Below are 22,693 nucleotides of genomic sequence, written 5' to 3' on the forward strand. Positions count from 1 at the left end.
GTGTGTATATATAGCCAGGGCAACTTTTGGCCAGTTGCTTAAGTTTCCTTCTTTTTCCGTCCTTTGATTGAAAATTCAGTGCTGACAAAAGTGGATCTTTCTATTAGGGTGCTAAACAATGCTTGCTGGGGGGGGGATTCAGAAAGAGGTAACTTTTTTTCCATGGTTTCCTCAAAAAATTCTGTTTACTGTTGTTTCATTTCCTGTGTATTTCCCCATTTACAGTATCTGGCTTATTAACTTGCCTGAATGCATCGGTTACATCGAACAGGTAACCTGAGGGGCATATATGCCTTTCATAAAAATACGGCACACATTTCCATCGTTCCGAACAACGGCATCCACCAGTTGGGTTGCCATAAATTTCTCTGAAACGCACGCAGCCTGAGCCAGTGGCGAGGACCCCATAACTTAACTGCCGAGTAACTAACCGTCTTAATAAATCGAATCCAACTCTTTGCTGGAGACACTTCAGGGAAAGTGGGAACACTTTCCGCAGCCTGTTATCCCACGTGGTCATGCTAATGTACAGGGTAAGTAGAGTTGTTCTGCAGCAAGACTCCTATGCCCGGCTCTGCACTTCGCCCTGTGTGTTTGGGAATCTCTGTCTTGCGTAAAACAAATGGAAAGCACCGCCAAGCCGCCGGTTTTGCAGCCGGTGCCCAGCATCCTTGTTCAGGGCCATCATTAAAAGATTTCTTGAAACAGCCTTAAAAATGAAAAGTTTCCTTTCTGAGAGAGAGGGAGATAATTGAACTCATTGATTTGTTTCACGGTTTGTTTGCCCTTTCATTCCCTTCCTGAGGTGCTGTTTGCTGAGGAATGTCTCCAATTGCCAGAAAGACAGTGGGGTGTCTAATATTTCCCCGCCAGCTCTCTTTTCAGCCAGAGCAGAGTACTGTGGCAAGCTTACGATATGAATTTTTAATGCAGAACTTTATAACATAGCCCTTGCAGCATGGCTGCACTGCTCTCTCGAGCTTTCAGATTTAATGCTCTGATGAACAGAGCACAGACTTGGGGCATTCGACATCAGTCAGAATTAACCCCTACGTTACCGAGTGTGGAGCAGTTAATTTCCCTGTAGATTAATACAGGTGTGTGGGGAAAGCTTCCAAATAATGTTACATTGGAAAAGTATCAGAAAAACTTGGAATTTGACTCAATTTTTTTATCATCTGTGGTATGTATTCTTAGCCTTTTTGATCTTTTTCTAATAATAGGAATTTTTAAGACTAGTTACTCTTCCTGGGCTCAGTGATAATAGTCGTTCTCTGTTGGGTAAAACAACATTGTCCTGTCTGGTGTCTGATCTCTGGTAATCACTTATGCTAGATGCCCAAAAAGGGGGAAGAAGTAAAATAACTTTGTATTGGATAATTGTAGATTAATTTGTCATAGAATTTTTTTTCCAGATCATATCATTTAGTCATTCCTGCCTTGAATCATGATGATTTATGTGAGAGGATTTTGTTCTGTTTGGAATATTATCTCAGCTACGTGTGGGCACTCTTATTCCATCATCTTCTTCTGGTCTTTACCCGGCGAGACATGTAGAGCCCAGCAGAGTAGACAAGTAGTCCTGCTTCTTCAGGGCGTTAGCATATGTTTGTCTGCATTGAATTTCCTCTCTCACCAGGCTGCCTATACACCTTGGCTGGTTTTGAGTGTCTGGAGTTTTCAGTCTTCTGCAGTCTTGATAAACCTGAATAATTCTGCTTTATCTGCAGTTCGTGCCACTACGCTCTTCACTGGCTTTTCTGAATCATCCCTTTATGTACTAAACAAAACCAGTCCTGATGTACTGTCTGGAGAAACGTTGCTCTCCAAATTCTTCAAAGCCTGTTTGCACAATCTTTGGGTTTTGTCTTAGCCACTTGTTTTTGTAGTAGAGTGTGTCACACCCACGGCTGGCCTTGTCACGGATCTTGACAGGGTTTTGTCAAGAGAAAAATACGGCATTTGTAGGTTTAACTTTGATAATGGAAAAGGAGTCTGAGGTATTTAAGTTGTCATAGGGATGGTGTAAGCTGGAGAGAATTAGATGGGACACCGAACATGCAGAGGTGTTAATGGCATTCAGGACTTAGCAAAGAGTTTATACCCTAGTGATGTTAAGCCATTTGCCTTAAGCCCTTGCGAATGAGACGTGCAAGTTGTTCTTAACTGATGCCACAGAAGTACATTTACACTTTTTAATCATAAATCAACATCTCTGCTTTGGTGAGACATTTACACATTTACTTCAGATGAGGTCTCTTAAGCAGCTTGTCTTATTGATTATAGACCCAAGATTGTCGTCTTTACTTGCTCCACTGTTATTACTGACTCATGAGATTAAGGTTTTCAAGTCTAAATGTAGAGAAATCCCATCATTTCATTCAGTAGTTCTAGGCATTTATTAACTTTACTTCCATAAAAAAGCGGTGTATTTTGATATAAGGTTAAAGACTTTGTCTTATGGGAGGGACACTACTGTTTTTGTACTGGTAATTAGATCTACATCTTATTTTTTGTTTTGTCAAATACGCTACCTAAAGCAAGTCTGATGACTCAGTTTTGCCATATGTAAAAAGGGGCATGTGGGGTAATGCAAGACTTAATTTTTTTAATGCGGGTAGTCTTTCAGTCCTTAGATAGAGAGGTGGAAGTGCTGTTCTGCTGCGTGCATTGTAGCCTGTAAAAATAAATGCACATAAACAGAAGCACATAAAATGCATTTGCTGACCATTCATTTGAAGAGTGCTATCCATTAGGTCATTCTGTGATGAATGGAAATATTCTTCTTTCCTGGAGACCACAGCAAAGAAAAAAGATGAATACTTCATCTGTCATAATATTAATGCTATAATACCACTGACTACCCCATAGCATGGGCATTATAACTCACTGGAATGCACAATTTTAACCATTGTAGCATTTTCCATTGTTTTACCTGTTTGGTGCTCTAATGTGGGAGTCTTCTCCCTTTACTTAGCCAAAATGGAAATATTTGTTTAATGAGTCGTAGCAGATTTTTATATGCATAGTGGTTGAGTTGAGGAGCATGACTCATAGGAAGTAAAAAGATCAACAAATTCAGTGCGTTTAACTGTTTCTAGTTCCTTGCTACTGTTCTTCCCACGTAGGGGGGAAGGGAGTGACGGCCACAGAGGAGCAAGAGGCAGAGGCTCCCAGCCCGAATCCCGCAGATGCCTCTGGCCGATGCTCCCTGGCTTGCCCCGGGGGTCCAGGGATAAGCAGGCAGGGGTCTTCTGGAGTATCTCAGCTTAGGCACTTTCAGTGACACTTTCTGGGGGTTTGAATTTTGCCTGGGTTGCAGGGATGATTTTTTTCCTATTCCTGACCCTAGATAAAACTTGTTTTTTTTTTTTTTTTAATTGCAGTTGATCAGGGAAAAGTAGCTGCTGTAGTAAGTTACGCTTTTTAATTCTGGCTTTTTGAAATTGAGATTTCAGATTGATCAATTGAGATTTTTTTTGAGGATCTGAATCAGGAGGCTGTATCCGGACTTACTATGTTGAGAAAGTAAGGGTGTTGGCTGAAACTTGTAGCTTAAAGCCAGAATTAATATAAATTCTACTTTTAAAATCAAATGCAAGTAAATGACAAGAATGGCTTGTATTTTTACAGACGTCGAAATAAATCCCAGCTGAGTGCATGATAGTTGGTGTCTTTGAAGAACATAGTAAGAAAAAATTCATCAGTGATACATGGTAGCACTTTTAATAACTTTGCAGTGCTGGGTTGGTTTAGCTTTCGGGAGCCAATAGGGAAATGTGCATTAGTGTTGCAACTGGCCACCTGAATGTGACAACACACGACTCCTGCTACTTGAAGGCTAACTGACAAGTCATTTGGTGTAGCCATTTGCCAGTTTAATGGCTTAAAGCAGCTTAGTTTTAATTAAACAGCAGCTTCCAGAGAAAATAACATTTTACTTAAAGCTGAGTTTTTTTAGTGTTTTTCTTAACTTGCTGAAGATAGCAAGAGTTTTTCTCTTTTAGCCTTCAGCTCGTGCATTGTCTGATATTTCATATGTAAAATTTAGTTGCAACAAAGTCCCTTTGGCATATGCATGACCCTTGATAGGACTCAGCTTTGCCTAGGTGGCAGCAATTGCTCCTTGGACAGGAGGGGCTTCATCCTTAGACTGCAGTAGCCAGATGTGTTTCCCCAAATAAAAGTTATCTGCCAGCCTAATAATTTATGCCCTTGGGCTCTCAGCCTGAGTGGAATGGGAGATACGGTGGGAATGGAGGCCTGGGAGGCTTATTGATAAGGGGGTAAAATTCGTATGTCCTATCAGCAGGTGCACCTGACCTGAAGATGAGGAGACTGGTAGTCTGTAGTGAAAGGAGTGGGTTGTTTTGGTTTATGTGAAACTAATTTCATAGAGAGTAGATGACTTTGGTAGGAGGGAGAAAAATGTCATTGGCATGTTGTTTCCTAGTACCTGGAAACCAGAAACCAGTTTCTGGGGGATTTCTGGCGTGCTGGAGATAACCCTGCCGCCCATAGGAGCGACGTTGGCATGCCAAGTGGAAGTGCAGGCACAGTGGCACTGCCACTTGCAGGCACAGATCCATTTTTTAATCGTGTTGCTTTTCAACTGATACCTTGAAAAAAAAAAGTCATCTTTATTTTACAAAGAGGATGTGGCAGGGATCACCGTATTCTTTGGCTGATGTTCCTTTCTTTCTCAAATAGACAGGTCTGATGTGAATTTCTACACAGCAGATGAAGATTTAACACTTAGACTACTTAAGATTAGACCTGTTAACATCATGTGTAGACAACTAATTATAAACGGCCTGGATTTCAGAGTTGTTCCTTTTGATTTCCTTTATCTGAAAATGTCAGTCGTAGCACTCATTTCACTGTTACCTGATCCTTCTATGCATGAAGAGCCCAGAGCTCCAAATAAGTCAAAATACTTTGCAGGAATTTTTCCATCTTCTTTCTTTTTCCTTTCTGTTTCCCTTCTCCTCCTCCCCAGTCCTCAAGTATTGTGAAATCCTCTGAATGAGTGTGGCAACAGATACAAAATCTGTAACTCTCATGTTACACCAATGCTAATAAAAATAAGAAGGTTAATAAAAAGAAGAAGACCAGAGCTGCTTTTTTTTTTAATTAGAAGGTACAAAAATTGAGAGTGCACATGGATTAGTTCAAGTGGTGCTCACTGGGGCAAGTACTCCACATCTTGAACGAGGAACTCTTACTGAGACTGATACATCCTGGCATTGTCCGATTTATTTAATCATATTTACACAAAGTCAGATATATTCATCAACGGAGAACATTGTGAGCAGACTGAATGAAAGAAAGCATTACTCAATAGAATTTCTCTTTGTCTGGTAACAGAAAATACATTGTCGGGTTGTGCTGGCAGAACGGCTGCTTTAGCTCAATTCAGCTCGTTCGCTAAGGAAATGAAAGCCAGAAAGCTGTGGCTATCTGTGAAATTCTTTTTCCTGTTACTTCCCTCCTTGATAAATAGGTGTCTGGAGCCCCTGGCAGGGAGTGTCAGGGCAGTGCTCCTTAGCGCGTAGCACTGCGAAATTCCTGTCCGGAGGCAGGAAGGAGTAACTGGCACGGCAGTTGGTTTAGGAAGATAAGTGGGAGTCTCCATTTGGGCATGGCCGAAGAAGGAAATGTCGTAGCGGTCCCGTCGCTCCAGACTCGGCCCCGAGTGCTGAGCTGGGCCGCCCGTCCGCTGGGCAGGAGCCACTGGGAATAACATGCCCAGGTCAAGAGCAGAAATGTCCATAACAAGCCCCTCTAACGTGCAGCGAATTCAGCAATGTGTACGTAAGCTGCTTTTAGTTGGACAAAATCAACGCCAAGTTGGTATTTGTTTACAAGACTTACTTGGGGGAAATGGGTTGATTTTCGTGCTAATATTTTATTAATTATCTGGGGGAAGTGCGGATCATTCCTTAAGAGTAGAACTGTAGTCGCAGTGAGGGGAAGTGCGAATTTGTGAATATTGCTGGCAAAAAACTTGTGCCAAGAAGGTACATAGTAAACAATCAGTAGAGTTTTGTTAGGTTAATTATTCCAGTTTGTAGTCAATTAAGTAAATTGATCAGTAATCTTTTCTTAGCTTTACATATGGCTGACTGTCTTTAAAATACTATATTGGAAGTTCGTGACTTTTTGTGCAAATAGAAAAAAGTCACCCAATATGTCTAATGCTGTGAAGAATTGTAAAGATATAATATTTTTGCTCCAATCATGCAGGTAACTGGAGTTCCCAAATTACACATCATTGGTCTTTCCTCTTCTTGGCAAGTCAATGAGATCTTGTTGCCAGTTCCAAAAGCAACATAATACAGAGGCTTTCTTAATGTCATCCACTTCAGAGTAATGTATTATAAAAGTTTCCCCTTTTTTTTCAGAGCCATCTACTTTTAAGGGCTTTGTTTTGTAGGCAGTTGCAAATACATTTGCTGTGCGCATTATTCACAGTACTCAAATCCTACAACTATTGCATTATTAACATTTGGAGCCAACTATAATTACCTTTTATTATTATTATTTTAATAGGCATAGTGCTTCCTTTCCTCTCTAGCTTTCCCAGCCCTTTGAGGGAACATTGAAGGGTTTGAGGGTTACACTGAAGTAGTGATGTTTGATTTCTATTTACCCTGCTTGTTTTCTTACCGTTGTAAAATATTGTGATCGCTAAGAATTTTTAGTCTGCGTGACGTTTTCAGTTCTTTTGAGCATCTAAAAGGAACATCCCAGAGAAGATCATAAGTAAAGAGGTGGTGGTGCAGAGTTGTCACCGTCTGCTGTGGCTTCTGGGCCTTCAGGGTTTCAGAGAGCTGCTGTGGCTGGATCATCCACACCTAACGAAGCAGCTCGATAAAGCTGTTACAAGTGCAAGTTGACATATTTACTTGTTGCTGCTGATACCTAAAGCAATATGAGAAATGGTTGTTACCATTATTATTCAGTAGCTGTGCCACTACACAGTCTTTTTCTTCCACGTTCCAGTTGGGAACATGGGCTGGTTCTTTCACTTTTAAAAAGTGTGGATGGCCTATAAACCAAATATTAGTTTAATCGTCAGCTTTTCTAATGCCTTATTAATTTGAATTTTTCCATATCTGCAATTATAAAAGCTAGAAGTAGTGTTTGACTTTAGAATTAATTACACTTTCTCAGGGTGTTTGGTGGGGGAGGTGGAGGGAAGGAAAGACGACGGTGTTGGTGATGCTGCTGTTCGCATCTGGGGGACTATCCACCGACACATTTTTCGTCCTTTTAATTAAGGTACCGTGGACCTCAGAAATGGCAGAGGGCTCTTAGCTTTGTGCAGTGTGCGAGCTCAGGCTGCAGTAATAGCAGGTCTGAGCTCTGCGTTGGTGGTCGAGACCGGTGATTTTCTGGGCGTGTTCTGCACATTCCCGGAAGTCCACAGGTTATTGCTAAGAGATCACAAAAATAACTGGGAAAGGCAACCAGTCATTAAGTGCAAATGTGCTATACCAATATCTGATCCTCTGATGGAAAACTCCAGGTAATCTGCAAATTAGAAAGGCTAGAAATCACTGTTGTGGGTTCCCTGGTGCATAAGTTTTAGTTAGGACTCTTTTTCACAATCTGTTTTGATCCTCCTAACGCTGCTGGATGACTATCCATAACACAACAGTGACTTTCTAGTCTTTTCCCTATTCATTACCTTCATACTTGCACAGTTGTTACTGTAGTTGTAAATGTACAATATCTTGATGTTGAGTATGTTGGACCAGCTTAACTCATCAGCACACCATTTTGATACAGGGTTTGTAACCGATAACGGGTGTACTTTGGCACTCTTCCCTGAAAGACAGTGCCCACTAAATACAGCAGAGTGAGCTGTTCTTGATCACGTAACATCTCTATTTGTCTGTACTCTGATGAAATAATCTATCCTCTTGGCAAAGGAGTAGGAGTTAATTTTATGTTATTGAGCAAAAACATATTTTAGTTGTGCTACAGAAAAGTTATTTGTCTTTCTGACTGTTTGATTGATTTTTATCGTGCTCCTCGGCAGTGAGGCAGTGGCACGCCGTTAGACCCGAGCTGAGCAAGGCGGGTAGGCGGCAGAAGGGAGAAATGTTACATAAATGTAGAGTTTTGACCCAGGTTGGTAATTATCAACTGCTTTGTGTGCTAATTCTGAGTGGTAAATAAACTTTGCTCTTTTTGTAATGCTTTCTGTTACCATTTTTTGGAGACTATATTGTCCAATATCTGTATTATTTTAACCAAACTTTATTTAACATTTTTTCCACATTTTTTCTATTTAGTTCCTATTTCCTTGTATCTTCTGCCTGTGTAGTAGTGGTATTGCAGTCAAGTTTGCTGCACCTCAATACATGATGACCCTATAAAAAGCTAAATGACCCATGGAAGACTTCATTATTGATTATTTCTGGGAACAGATTTAAGAAAAATGTCCTTGGATGAAGTTCCTGAGCTTTACAGTGTATTAATGCATGCTGTCCATACAGTCCTGCTCCCCTGCCTTTTTTCTTTTGTGACAGCAGGCTGGTCTTATTTCAGATACAACGTTGGAGAAACTTCTTTATTGCACACTTTAGCCAGGAGGATGGGGAAGGTGATGCAGCAGCGACAGCCTGGAAGTAGAAGTGAGAAGGGGGGGGACAGAGGAGAGGGAGGATGAACGGTGTGAATTATTTCTCACTGACCAAATGCTGGTCTTGTAACTCTATTAACCAATGGGTCTTACAGGCACAATTGCATTAAAAAATAAGTAAATCTAAAAGGTAACTCTGCGTTGTCTTACCTCCTTTCTCTGCTACAGCTGCTTGTTACATTTAGGAAGGATGATTTTCATCCACCAGAGAGGTTTCTGACATCAGCATATCTTTAGATTTAATAGAAATGCTGAGGAATTATCACTACTGACAGAAGACTATAACAATAGTCACTCCTATTCTGCAGAAATACTAAACCAGTTGTAATAACTGTTGAAACAGAATAATCAAATAGTTCCATACCACAGATTACAGTATTAGTCAAGCCTGAAGCTATTTTACCTTAGCAGTATTTTAGAGGCTAAACAACTGTTGAAAGGGAAATAGAGAATTTGAAAAGTGTTGCTGCTAATAAAATTGTTGAAGGTTAAATTAGGAAATACTGCACTGTCGTCCTCCAAGGGCTTGCAGTAGGACCTAGGGTGGCTGTTTTTTGCCAAGGAGGATTATTTTGAGTAATTTTCTCTGTGTAATATATATACAATTTAGTTTTGTTTGTAGCCAGCTAATATATCTTTCTCCTTCCTTTCTTCTTCCTCCTTCTGTTTTAGTTTTCTCTTTCTTTACACTCCATTTCCCTCCTTTATTTCTTTTTGCCCACTTTTTGCTGCTTTCTCACTTGGGTCAGCAAGATTCACACTGTTGGTAGCTATAGACTGAAACTGCAAATTGGTGGCACGATTGCAATCTGGCCAAGTGGCATTTCCATTCGGAGCAGAGTTGGAGCTATTTGGGAAGAGAGCAAGCCAGATCGGTAATTGGATGCATTGTTACAAGGATGGCAGTGATCCCGGTTGGTTGCCTTCACATACAGATGCTGTCACCAGACAATGGCTTTTTGGTGTCCTTAATCATAAAACAGTGACCAGATGTTGCAGGTGAATTTGACGATATCAGGAGGCAAGATGCTATACCTGAGTGCCTGTTAGTAAATGTGCTTGGAGGGACACATGAGCAGCTCGATTAAAAAAAAAAAAAAATACTAAGTTGGAAATCATTGGCCTACTGGACATATTTATCTTATGTTGGTAAGTCCTTCAAAAGGCCATATAGGACGTTATCTTATACTCCATAGTGCTAGTTACCAAAGGCAGCCTGGACAGAGTGGACAGATAACCTAGAGAACTACAGCTTTTCATTCCAGACTGGGACAAGTGTGGCTTCTCTTCATTAATCCGTTATATTTAGCCTAATACCTGCTCAGGCTGCTGGAGAATTGCCGTTCTCCACCAGGTAGGATGTGGATGATCTGTCATTGCTGTGGTGGTAAACAGTAATTTTTCCTTTGCACAAGCCTGTGGAGTGACACGTGTACATAAAATTGCCTTATTGTCCTGCTTTATTTTCGAACTGCCTTAAATCCGTTTCACTGAATATAGACCGAGGTAGGTCGAAGAAAAGCATTTTATAGTTTCTTATAGTGGTAGACAAAGATACAGAATAAACAAGGGGAGAAATGAATAGAGAGAGACCTAGATTCTCTAAATAGCTGAGGTCTCCAGCTCTTTTTGCAGTTAAGGAGAACAGGAGATGCTGAGCTGCTCTGGAAGAAGCTCCTAAAGATGAATCTGGTATGTTGCTATAGTAAAGTTGTGAACAGTTGCTATAGAAAAGCGGTGCATTTTTTTGTTATTTTTGTTTTAAAGAAAACAAACATACAGAAATATCTGCTATCAGCATCCATGTAAAATGAGAAGGTTGTTCATTTTGTAGCTATTCAAAAGCTCTAGTAATTTTTCGAGTTTGACATAGGGCCTCTAAAAAAAACCCAAACTATGCCCTTGAGTGTGCCAGGATGCATGTTTTACACGTTGTAAGTCCAGTGACATTACTGAGTAAAGTTAAAATATTTGTGTGTATTTTTAGAGGATCTTTAATCAAAACACAGACAACTCTTCCTGCTGATTTAAAATATGTCGTTCCAATAAAAAAGAATGATACGTAACATGCCTCTAATGAATGTATCTAATTTTGGATAAGCGATCTATTTTAACCCCATCAGTAGAAAGAAGGAAATTGTTGCAAGTGCTGTACCTTTCAAAATCCCAAACTGTCCCCTATTATTATATATTTGGAGAAAACATTATAAAACAGCTTTTGCAAGTTGTAGAGCAGGAGAGTTGATCAGTTAAGAGGTGGTCTTTAAGGAAATCCTTCCTTTTTACTTCGTTATGCCTTTTTTCAAGCAAAAGCAAAGGCGACAGTTCTGCTCTTCTGGACTGGGGTCTTTGTGTTCCCCTGATGGAGCAGTTTCACGTGTAGCCAGCGGTGGCACCACGCGAGCGCTGTTTTTCGCTTGGCTTCCTAAGGAAATGAAGCTTTCACGAGCTCGTGGTCTGGTTTGCTGCCAGCCTGCTTGTTGATCAGTTTGCAGTTCATCAGTTCCCCTTCCTAAATTGACTTGGAAGCTGAGGATTGATTTCCACGGAAATTAATGGCATTAGAGGTCTCCCGGACAGGGATTTCTGGTGAATTTTGTGAGAATCGGGAGCGCATAGAAGAGGAAGCCCGAGAGTGCTCCGTTCGAGAGGAGGGCTGCAATCTGAGAGCAGCAGTTGCCTGTGCGCTCGCTGGGTGCTCAGCCATATACGTGTTGCTGGGAAGCATCCGTAGTCGGTATTTCCTTTTGCGGGCTGGGAAGTGGAAAGATAACATTTAGGGGATGAGGGAATGCCCTGGAAATATTGCAGGAGGATGTAGCAGTGGGGGGCTGTTACAAAGCTCCGGTGGGAGAGCTGATTTTATTGCGATAGATATTTTCTAAACAACTTTGTAGGAACAGTCTGTTGGAAATGGTGCTTAATTTGTGTTCAGGCTTATGGGAGAATGCGCTGTCTTATCCACTGGCTCACCTCTGCGAAGAGCATCACGGCTTGGGTACATATATTCTATCCAAGATATTTAAACAATGTGCAAGATTTCAGGGTATCGGGTACAACTCTGGTGCTACCAAAGTTGATCAGGTTTTTTAATGGTGCAGATTTGCTGGCTTACATTGAGGATTTTGCTCAGAATGGCTTGCAAGGGATGGTTTCGATTAGAGTTTCTCAAAGTGAGGACCACAAACACATTAGTGGAAAAAGTGGGCAAGAGAGGGGGTCCTGCGTTGTCTGGCATAAGATGCTCTTTCCTCCTGCTTCCATCACGATCAAAAAAAAAGAGGGGAGGGAATACCTAGGAAACAGGGAGAAACTTGCTTTGCGTACAAGGAAGGCAGCTTTCTAATAAAAAGACCTCGAAAGCTAGTGTTTGGATGCTCGGGGAACAATGATTTCATCATCAGATCTAACTATAGAATGTACCCAGAAGAAGCAAAACGAGTACAATTACAGCGAACATAAGGTTTAATGATGGTGCCGTCTTAATGTGATTAATAAGACTGCTGATTTCCCACATCTTATCAGCCGACTGTAACACTGTTTTGTATATTTGTTATCTACATATGCGTTGTAATATGGATAGATAAATAGAAATACCATGGAGGCAACGGGAAACAAAACAAAAATAATCATACATGTTTATCACTAGAGCATTAAAATGGCTGCTGTGGCAGACACCAGATGAATTATGCAATACATAACTTAATTCTCTGGGCCACAGATGTTTCATTTTTCCTGCAAGAAGATGATTGAACCTTGAATGACAGTTTCAGGCAGTCTTTGATTGCTCTGTGGGCCACATGCTTGATATGACCTGCTTTTGAGTTGCTTTCTACATGCTGTTGCTTTATAAAACATGTAAAATTGACATCATGTTGGCTGCTCAAGGCCAAGTCAGGAGTAATTCCATGCTTTTGATATGCTTTGTGTTTAAGTGAGAGAGAGGGAAGAGCGTCTGTGTTTAAATTGTGATACGTTATTGAATCAGCTGAAGTCAGGAGAGGGGAATTGCAGCAAGCTCTTTCAATTTGTAATAAGAAGCACCAGGAAATAGAGAGTTTGCAGCATCTGTGTCATCTTGTATTGTTAGAAAACCCTCAGAGCCATCATATTGGATCAAGCAGTGCCTCCTGCTAGCCAGGGCATAGCACAGTGCGGATTGGCAGTGACCAAGACGATAAGTGGATATGTTTGTTTGTCTAAATAAACTGCTTTGAGCATGAATATTCTGCACGTTCTGAGCCTGGAGATTGCATTCCTCACCCTGAGGACTTTATTCAACAAATCTGGTGATTAGCACCAGTATCTCAGTCTCAGTGGTGGCACTTCTAGACATTAATGCAGATGCGATTCTAGCAGTAGTAGAGCAAAAATTAAACATGAAGAAGTTTTCATTTTCTCCGTAGCCCCTAAAGTTGGGTCCGAATGGTTCCCCCAGAACTGAATTGCTGGGACTCCTTTCTTTGTCTGCCAGGATGAGAACCTGTAGGAAAATTAGCCTCAGCCTCCCACATGAGGTTGGAGACTTCTCAGCAGCTGCCTGAGAAGTTAATGGAGAGCGATTTTTAGATCAGGCTGAAGATCATTTGTTTCTGCAAGTTTTGGATGGTTACTGTATGCTCTCAGTCATAATCATAATCATGGACACAGTCCCCACTGTCCCTTTGTCCAAGGTGTCCTCTTCTGCAGGCAGCTTCTGGTGTGGTCAGGTATTACCTTGTGCTGCTTCAGATTGCAGAGTGGGAGATGTGGTCATGGGGGGCAAACTGAATTTCATACTATTATCAGCAACCTTCTTCAAACTCTTCCCCTACCCATAGGGTTGTCACCAGCTTCTCATGGAGAGGGAACATAGAATGATCCAATTCTGGACACTTTTGATTAATGATTTTAACATGAGTCCTGAGGCTTTGTGGGGTAAAGTGAAAATACATCGGGAAATAGGACATTTGATCATGAAACGAGGAGAAGAACGATCGATTGCTTTTTTATGTATCCAACATCCCTCTCTGTAACATGTAGTATGATGATTGGCCACGGAGTACACAGGAAACCTTCTCACGTGGGGAGAGAAATGCAAGAATAGTTGAATAAGGAGTGTTTAAATGGAGGAATGACCAGTTCTGAGAATTAAGGATTCATATTGGCTGGGTTGCAAAATATATGGTACTTAAGAAAATGGTTTTGTCTTTGAATAAAAACATGTACCACTTGTTTGTAGATTGGGCTGGATTTTTAATACAACTGATACTTATTTAGCCTTCTTCATTCCAGCTGCTTACATTATGTGTTGTTCTTTCATTTGCAAAGTGTGCCAAGTTCATGTACGTGCAAAACTGTGAGTAATGCAGCGTTAAGATTCTACAAGTTTATATTTTCTGTTATATAGAGTTCTTTTTCTATTTTATTGGGCATTATCAGTTAGTATCACTCATCAATTTCTCTCACTCTGGAGAAATAATTAATAAAACCCTTTGCTGATATTTAGAAACTCTGCTCCCTAGTGTATCACTGGAATAAAGTTGTTTCCTATTGTGTTTAAAACTTTATAATTTCAAACCTGGTTTTCTTACCCTTAAAATCCTGACTTAAGCTGTGAAAGAGAAAAAAAAAAAAGTGCTGTACAGGTTTTCTTAAAAAGCAGTTTTTCTATAGATTTAAAGAGATTTAATTCTATAGGGTCTTTTTTTTTTCTTTCCTTCATCAAGATGATTCTTGTCTTGTATTATCCAAGTATTGCTCATTATCTTAAGCTTTATAAGCAGTTTCTTTAACCTTTATCAATATTTGACAATCACTTGACATCTTTCAAACACTTAGGACATGGTTTGTGTGAAGATCACACCCGCAGCGGGGGAGACTGCTTGATCCCAGTACTTAGGATACTCATCTCGTGTGCTTAATGAGGAATTGTTGTAAGAGACTTGGTTTATTTTTGCGGGCTGATCCTGTGTGCAGTGTACTGCATTGATACAAGGCTCACTATGAGAGGAAACAATTCTAATTCTAGTAAAAATAAAAAAAACGTGGAAAAGTTAGCAGTGAGTCTCTCTCCTTTTTGCTAGGGGAAGAATTTGATTTAGTGTGGGATAACTCCAGCAAGGGTCCTGGAGAATGTACACTGGATATTTGACCGTGCTCCAGATTAGTCCAGATGACGTCTTGTGTAAGCGCTGGAGCACCTGAAACCAGCATTTCTTTGATCTCTCAATTTAAAGCCTTCAGTATTTCACTGCTTAACAGAGGGAGGATTTTTTCTTCAATTGAATTCCTAGGAAAGGAAACACCCAATTCATTACTAAAGTTGGTGGATTTATGAATCCCTGAACAGAGAAATTCTTTTACAAGAGGCCTGGATTTATATGACATTGGAAAAAGGATTATCTGATCTGAAGATCCTTAGAGGGTTGCTGTGAAAGAAAATATTAACCTATAGCTCTTGCAATTTGAAAAGTAGATTTGAGAACTGACTACTAAAATGTGTATTAGTTCCTGCACTTTGACGTGCTATACTGGTTATGCTGAAATAACGTTTTTTTCTTTTTTTATACAACCCTTGTGTCTGTGACTTTTGGAGGTTGTTTTAGCAACAAATGTGGATTTGTCTCAAATGGATGTTTGTTGGATTAGAATCATTATGAAGTCAAAAAATGCCTAAATTATGTTTGTAGTGATATTCATAATATGCAAGATAAACAGAGTTGGTGTTCTTTTATAGTGCCTTCTATCTGATGCTTTCTAAGAGTTTAAAAGAAAGTGTGTTTGGATCTTCATACATAGGTCCTAGAATTTAAGCAAGTCAGCAGCATATACACCCTCACTTGGAGTCACTGAGATACAGGGATTAGATGACAGATCCTCCTAGCAGAGTCTGTAACAGTCTTGAACAGTCTTGAATTTAGGTAGGAAATTTGTCATCCTTCTTTTCTATTTAAAGAAAAAATAGAAGATTCCAATGCTGGATTTCCCAGGCTCATCAAGGAGCAGGCAGTTCTCAGGTGGTTTAGTGATCCTAGGCCCAGGAACCTTTCCTGACAGAAGCTTCATTGGAACTTGGAAAAATTCAGTACTCTGCTTTTTTTTTTTTTTTTTTTTTGGGGGGGGGGGGGGTCCCTTCTCTTTCTTTTCTCCCCTTTCCGCATGTTCCAGACAACTCTTCCCAGGATCCTCGAGTTTGTTCTGTAACATGAAAGTGCTACATTATACTGCCTCCAATGTTAAGAGGATATTTACTAAATTCCACCAAATTCTGCTCAGTCTTGCCCCAGTGATGACAGTAGGTACATGTTAGTATGTTTTTTAATTAAGCATAAATGCACATTATTTGATAATGTATGCTTTTAGTTTGAAATTGAGGGGTAAATGTTTTAGCAATTAGAACGGTTTAACAAGCCCCAGTGGCTCCGTATACCATTTGCTCTGACCAATAAACTTATAGGTGTTTTTAAAGAAAACAAATGTGTGGGAAAAAATGTTGTTTGTTTTTTGCCAAACCAAAATATTAATCTACCCCGTTAGTGAAGTTTCTTGGCCCCACTGCTGACTGCAGTTTCGAAAGTGTCTGTGTTTTTCAGCTCTTCCATGTATAAAGAATCCAACAGCAGTTTCCTTCAAGGTTCAGTAAGTCCTAATGTTTCGGGGGCTGTAGCCACAAGATTTGGCAAACCGTTCGCTTGTCATGTTAATAAGAAGGAATTGTTTCTGCCTCTCTCAGCTAGTAGCTAAATGAAGGAGTTGGATCCGCTGGATTTTGATCATAAAGTCCAGATTCTCCATGCTTGCAAGCGAATGGCTTCATGGGTTTGGGGGTTTTCATCTGGTTTAATTTTATTTAGGAAGAGAAAACGAGCTTTTTCTATTTTACCTGTTCCGGAATTTGTGTACTTGTTATGCTGTTCATAATCAGTTATCTTGATCTTAAAAAGAAAATTGAGCCTTTCTTTGTTTTTGATTTCCCATATGCAATTCAGTTGAATAAGTGGGTTTTTTTGAAAACCCCTTAAGTTCTTTTTTTTTAATGGATGGCATGTTAGCATCGAGGGCTGTTTCATAACTGGTAAAATCTTATACCTTTTAAAAGTTATATTTTTAATGTGTTTTGGTTTTCACTTTATACGCAACAGCAAGTGAAGCAATAGCAGCATATTTCACGATCATGTTGTTTCAACAGTTCAGATCTTTTTTACCTGCTGGTGCTTATTCTGTAGCTCCAAATGCTTGGACTTCAAACTTGATTGCCAAGCTCCTTAGCCTGAAAGTGCTGAAACTTAGAACAAACTCCCGGTCATGTAGATTGAAGCACTGTCTTGCTTGCTTGATTACTTTTGCTCCAACACAGAGATTATGAGGAATTAGGTCAGATTAATATCTATACTATCTGTGGAATAAAATAACACAGGTTGGATGATATTCATTCTTGAAAAGAGCTTTTACCTGCTCTTTACTCTGTTACCTCTGTTTTAATTTTAAGAAAGTATCACCCTTGACAAACCCTGAATATTGGTGGCATTAATCCTGACCATTGTAATGCAGAAACCTTCTGTAAAACAGCAGAAGTCTCAGTGTAGCTTAGCAAAAAGTCCTGTCCCTTCTGAATACCTTGATTCTCTGTATCCGTAGAAAGAAAGACAGAACTTTCCTTTTTCTTTTTTTTCCCTTGCCTTCCACTCTTGGGGAATGGGGCAGTCTAGGTGGTCACGGGAAGCCAAGTCATGTGCTGTTTCAGGAACTAAGAAAGTTGAAAGTAAAAATTGGCAGATCTGCAGCTCTGATAGGTGACTTGAGTTCTCATGGAGTGACTTTGGTCAGAAGTTTAGGATCGATGTAACCACAGGTTTGCTCAACTTGGCCATTGCTCCCTTCAAGGTCCCCCATCAGAGTTTAAATGAAAAGTAGTAGGACGAGACACTGCCTGCCTTAAGTGTAATGGTATTTTGCCTGTCGAGTAGTAGCTCCATTAACAGAAATGCCAAAATGGGAAGGTCTGAAAAGGAGCAAATGTGGCGGATGGTGAATCCCTCGCAAATGCCCAGGCTGGGCCTGACTCCGGGCGCCAAACTGGCATTCCTGCTGCCTCCCAGGCTTGCCTTCAGCACGCTGCTTTGTAAGCCAAGCCGCGGTGCACCGTGCTTCTGCAACAGCCTAAACTGTGCGAGAGCTCTGATTTCTTTTATAATAAATGCTTCTGCTGAGCAAACAGTGAGTGTCGCTATTAGAGATCTTCTGAAATAAGTGACTTTAGACCACCGAGTGCCAGCTACTGATGTGGTAGTTGAGCTGTTGAAATGAAAAGGCTGAATTCCGCTTGAAGTTTCCTCTGAATGCTGTTGACGCTTGTACTAGGGAAGAATAGAGAGTAATTTAATTCATTACTATACTTTAAGATAACATTTATGGGTGCAGCATTAACCTTGGTGCATGCGCAGACTGCTGGGCTGGAGATGTTTTGTTTGGAGTTTTTTGGAGATCTCGCATCCTTTCATTAGGTGTGTGGATAAAGATGGGGAAAAACTAGGCAGAGAAAAGGTACAAGTGAAAAGAGAGTTCAGTAGGCGACAGCTGCTGTATCTGAATGCAAGGACAAAGGGACGATTTTGCCTTTGGCTACAGTTCGACACTTCTACTGGATTCGGTCAGAATTATCTGTGCGCGTTGAAGGGCAGAAATGTCGTTTTTATGGTGTTCTGTATCCTCGGTCGCTTTTTTATAATTGGCTGCATATGCCAGTTCTACGATAGATCTTTCAAATTCTGACCCCGGCTGAAATGGCATGCAAATACTGCTATTAATACTTATGTCCATTTTAAATACAGGATTGTCTTAAGTTGCTGCACCTCATTTTTCAGGCACTGTGCTGCCTTCTAGTCTAATTTAGTTTTCGCTGTCCTGCTAGCAGCCTTGCACCTTTCACCTGGCCCAAGGTGCTCCTCCGCTTCACTGCTCTTAGCCCCTTCTCACTCAGGGCTTACAATTCCCATTTTTGGGTGTGTGTAATAAATACTTTTGTAAGGTTTAAAAGTGGCTATAGGTGTGTGCAGAGTAGACTTAAATGAGCTATGTTCATCCGTTTCCCTACCCTTGGCTTCCTTAACTTGCCCCTGCGACCTTCAGATGTAGCTGAGGATCCTTCGGTGGGTCCAGACCTGCTCATGCTTCTGCCTCCTCAACGCCCATCTCTCTTCTGCGTCGCAGAGTCTATTGCTTTTGCTTGCAGCCAGGCTTTTTCCTTGGCCGAATCCATAACTGAAAAATGACCTTTCTGCTCCAAAAAGCATGGCACTTTTTTCCCCTCCCCCCAGTCCCAGAGATTTTTGTGCTTCTGAGTCCATCAGTCTTCTCAGGTCGTGCAGTTTCTAAGGCCTTTGGCTGATACCTGACACTAATGTTCTCCTGTTGGGAATGAGAGGCAGGACTTTTACTGTTCTCCAAACCCCTGCTCCACAAAGAAGCTAAAGAAAACTGGATTCACTTAAGCTGTAACCGTTGTGTTGGAATGGGATGCTTGCAGGCTCTGACCCGAGCAGCGTGTGACATAATCCAGACATCACGCAGTGGCTCCATATAACCTGAGGCATCCACATATAAATTCAACCTGAATACATAAGCTTGCATAAAGAGGATCCTTAAACTATCATGGCTAAAAATACTTGTAAAACACTGAGAAATATGTTTTGGCATTTTAGGATGCTCTCTTCTGTCGTACTCTGTTATAGATGCATAATGGGGTCTTTGCATGTTCTCATGGACATCTTTCCCATGTGAAATACTTTAATTTCCATTTGCGGTTTAACAAGACGGAATGGAATTTTAGGGCTGGAGTCTAAAACAAAAGGCGTTGTTTCAAAACTAGGCTAGACAGATCTCAAAAGTTATCATAGGCTCATATGAACCTGGCCAGGTTAGTGTCTTGATTAGTCCCTGCACACTTAGAGTCCTTATTTGCCTGAAGAGCAATTGTTCAATTCAGTAACTAATGTGTATTATTTATTATTAATTCAAAACATCTTGTGCATGATTTCTTTCCAGTATAAGAGCACATTAGCTTCTTCTGCACAAGAAAACACATGTTAATCTGTTTTCCATTATTGTCCAAAAGATTTTTCAAAAGGCAATTCATGTTTCCCCGACAACATTAAAGGTTATAATTAAAAATAATTTTCCATTAATTTATATACGTACACATTTACTTATTATGATCTTTTATGGCGTTTCCCTAAGTGTGCATGCAAAAACCTAAAATGCTGTTGAAGAGTCAGTCAATATCCAGTGTAATAATCCAATGTCGAGTGTGCCAGTACCCCAGTGTACTTCAATTAGCTATCTTTCCCAGCAAACACCTGCATAGAAAAATGGATCTTGTGTGGGATCTGCAGGAAAAGAAAAGCTGACTTTTGTGCATTGGCAGAAGAAGGGAATTCCAGTATTTCACAGCTTTTACTGATAATGATCTGCTACAGATTAAAAACAAAAAGCACACATTATGGTGTTGGCAGATTGCAAAAGGACTTGCTGGTTAAAGCTGCTGTTCATAGGAGATGAGGATGGTGTTTATTGCATCCATATGGTCTAGAGATGTAAGACAGGCAAGTGTCTAGGGAGAAGTAATATGTCTTACTGTACTGATACCGAACATACTTTTTTGGTATGTAGGCCCTTTTTCTGGTGTTTTTCATAGGTGAGAGTATGCTTGTGAAATATTTGCCTGTAATTCAGCGTGACGATAAAAGAGATTGCTTAAGGATCTGATCCGTTTGCATGAGCAAATCTTAGAAATGCTGGGGTTCCTACAGGGTCACAGCTAGTAGCTGGCGCCTAACACACACATATGATGGATCTACCTTTCCTTTACCATTTTTATAGTTTTCAACCCTTTGACTTTCCTATTCAGCTTTGTAAAGTGTATTAAGGGCCTGAATCTAAATTTAGAGTTCCATAAAAATTGTGTCAAAAACCTTCTTTTGCGTAATTTAAATTTGAATTTCTCTGTTTCTTTGACCTCATGATTTCTTTTAGCAGAATTTAGAACCAAGCTTCTAGACACACTAAAACAGAAGAATAATAGGCTACTTTTGTGTTCATGTATACAAGTAGTTGATTGAAGAATTACAGTCTTTGACTTCTTCATAATTACCGCTTGTGAAGCACCTTTACATCTAGGAAGGATGACACAGTGCTGCTGCAGAAGGTCTGGGATTAAGATCTTCAAAGATCTATTAATTATTCTGAGCTGCTGTGTTGCAGAAAGGGAATAGGCAAAGGAATTGGAGACTTACAAACCAGTCACCACAGCCGAAACCCAAGAGGATTTCACCAGTCAAAAGTCGATCAGTCTTTACTGTGTCCTTTTAAAATAATATTGAAAACTGGTGTCGTTTGTACGAATGTTACAGTTGTACAATGCATTGGACTCGTATCGCAGGCGTTGTTTGGTAACGGTGCTTATGCTCTCTTGTTCTCCCAGGGCTGATGAAATTGAGATGATCATGACAGACCTCGAAAGAGCAAATCAGGTAGGATTTTGCATGAGTTTCTCATAAAATTCTAAGTATGATTTTTTTTTTTCTCATCTTTTGGATTTCATGAGTTTGTTTATATGCACTTAGCAATCTTAACTGTGTAGAGTAAGAAAACATGCAAATTTAGTGAAAAGTACAGATCTCCAGGGATATTCCTTAAGGACTGTATGCACAGTAAAGTAGTGCTTGCTATGTATTTACTTTCTAATAATTTAAATTTAAGATTCCCATTATAGTTTTGCTTCCTTTTATTTTTCTAAATACTCTGTATTAGGCCCCTATCAGGACATGCAAATAAATGGTATATACCCAAATTGCATCTCAGGGATTTATGCACATTTTTTTGCCCTTTTCAGAGGGTCTGAAGTGGTTTGCTCAAAAACACTGAATTTTGAAGTATGCCATTTTAACCAGGTCCACTCACACTAAGCTGATGTCAGCAGCTGAACATCACATTGCAAGCTTTATATAAGAGTTTAAGAGTAACTTTCAGGCATAATAATGTTCGTTAGCTTGCTATGTCTGAGTTAGTGCGTGGCGGATTCAAGATGCGTTTTATGAGGGTTTTTTTGGAAATGCTGACGTACCATCCTTCTATAACCAAGGTGCCCTCACACAGTCGTTCCCAGGATTTCTTGGAGCTGGGCTCTTGCTGCCGTAGTCTTTGCTCCTTGCCTGAGCTCCCCCCGACAGACTGAGGCCATGCCCGCACCTCCCATCTCCACATGCCCTCACGTCGTCAAGCGCCACGGGCAGTGGGTGTGATGAGGTGGTTCCTGGGGTGAGGAAACTGGAACCGCACTGGCATGAGGCAGGGTGAGCACTGGGGGAGCCGAGAAGGTAGCAGCTCCTGGGACATCCAAGGCAGCCACGTTTCTGGCTCCCGCTGCTGCTCTTTCTTTTCCTCACCCTTCTTTCGCTAGTGAAGGAGTAGCAGCGGTGGTAGGGCAGCCGGGCGGACCGGGGAGGTCTGACCTAGTGCTGTAGCTAGCGGAGTTGGAGGAGGCGAGAAGAGCTGGTCCCTGACCTGGTGCCGGGCCTCACCTTTGGGACTGTCTCACCAGCTGGAAATTGCTGCTCTCACTTGTCTCAAGCCGAAACTGCTGGTGATTTTCTGGTACGTTTTCTCGACGTATTAATTTTTAGCGAGGGCTGGATCAGACTGTGTCACGCAGGAGAACAAAGAAATTGTAATTTGTTCCTGTGGATACTAATTTGGTAAATTGACCCTGAAACTCCTCTCCCGCATTCCCTAGCAGAGCACACGTTCCTGAGAAAGCAAGACATTGTGTGAAACTTTAAAAGCAAAAGTTTTAAAAAAAACCATCCAAACAAATGGCTCTTTTGGTCCATTCTGTACATCAAATGACTGCTTGAGGGGGCGGGGGGAGGCGTCAGACATGCGGAACTGCCGGTGATGTATGAAGCTGGGGGTTGTTTCATAGAGGGAAACCTCAACCGGCCATTGTTTTTTTTTTAATCAGTGAGCTACATGAATCCATCTATCAGGTAAGATCAGAAATTA

General features: G+C 40.7%; 1 protein-coding gene across 6 annotated transcripts in view; it reads left to right on the forward strand.

Annotated features, from left to right (window-relative positions):
• Nucleotides 1-22,693, forward strand: part of CUX1 (cut like homeobox 1) — a 280,556-nt gene that overhangs the window by 155,270 nt on the left and 102,593 nt on the right. For all 6 annotated transcript variants that reach the window (XM_067309899.1, XM_067309895.1, XM_067309896.1 and 3 more), the window contains exon 9: nt 21,114-21,162. In XM_067309899.1, the coding sequence (XP_067166000.1) occupies nt 21,114-21,162 (49 nt within the window). The remainder of the gene's footprint in view (nt 1-21,113; nt 21,163-22,693) is intronic.

Source organism: Apteryx mantelli, chromosome 22 (genome assembly GCF_036417845.1).
Source record: "Apteryx mantelli isolate bAptMan1 chromosome 22, bAptMan1.hap1, whole genome shotgun sequence".
NCBI lineage: Eukaryota > Metazoa > Chordata > Aves > Apterygiformes > Apterygidae > Apteryx > Apteryx mantelli.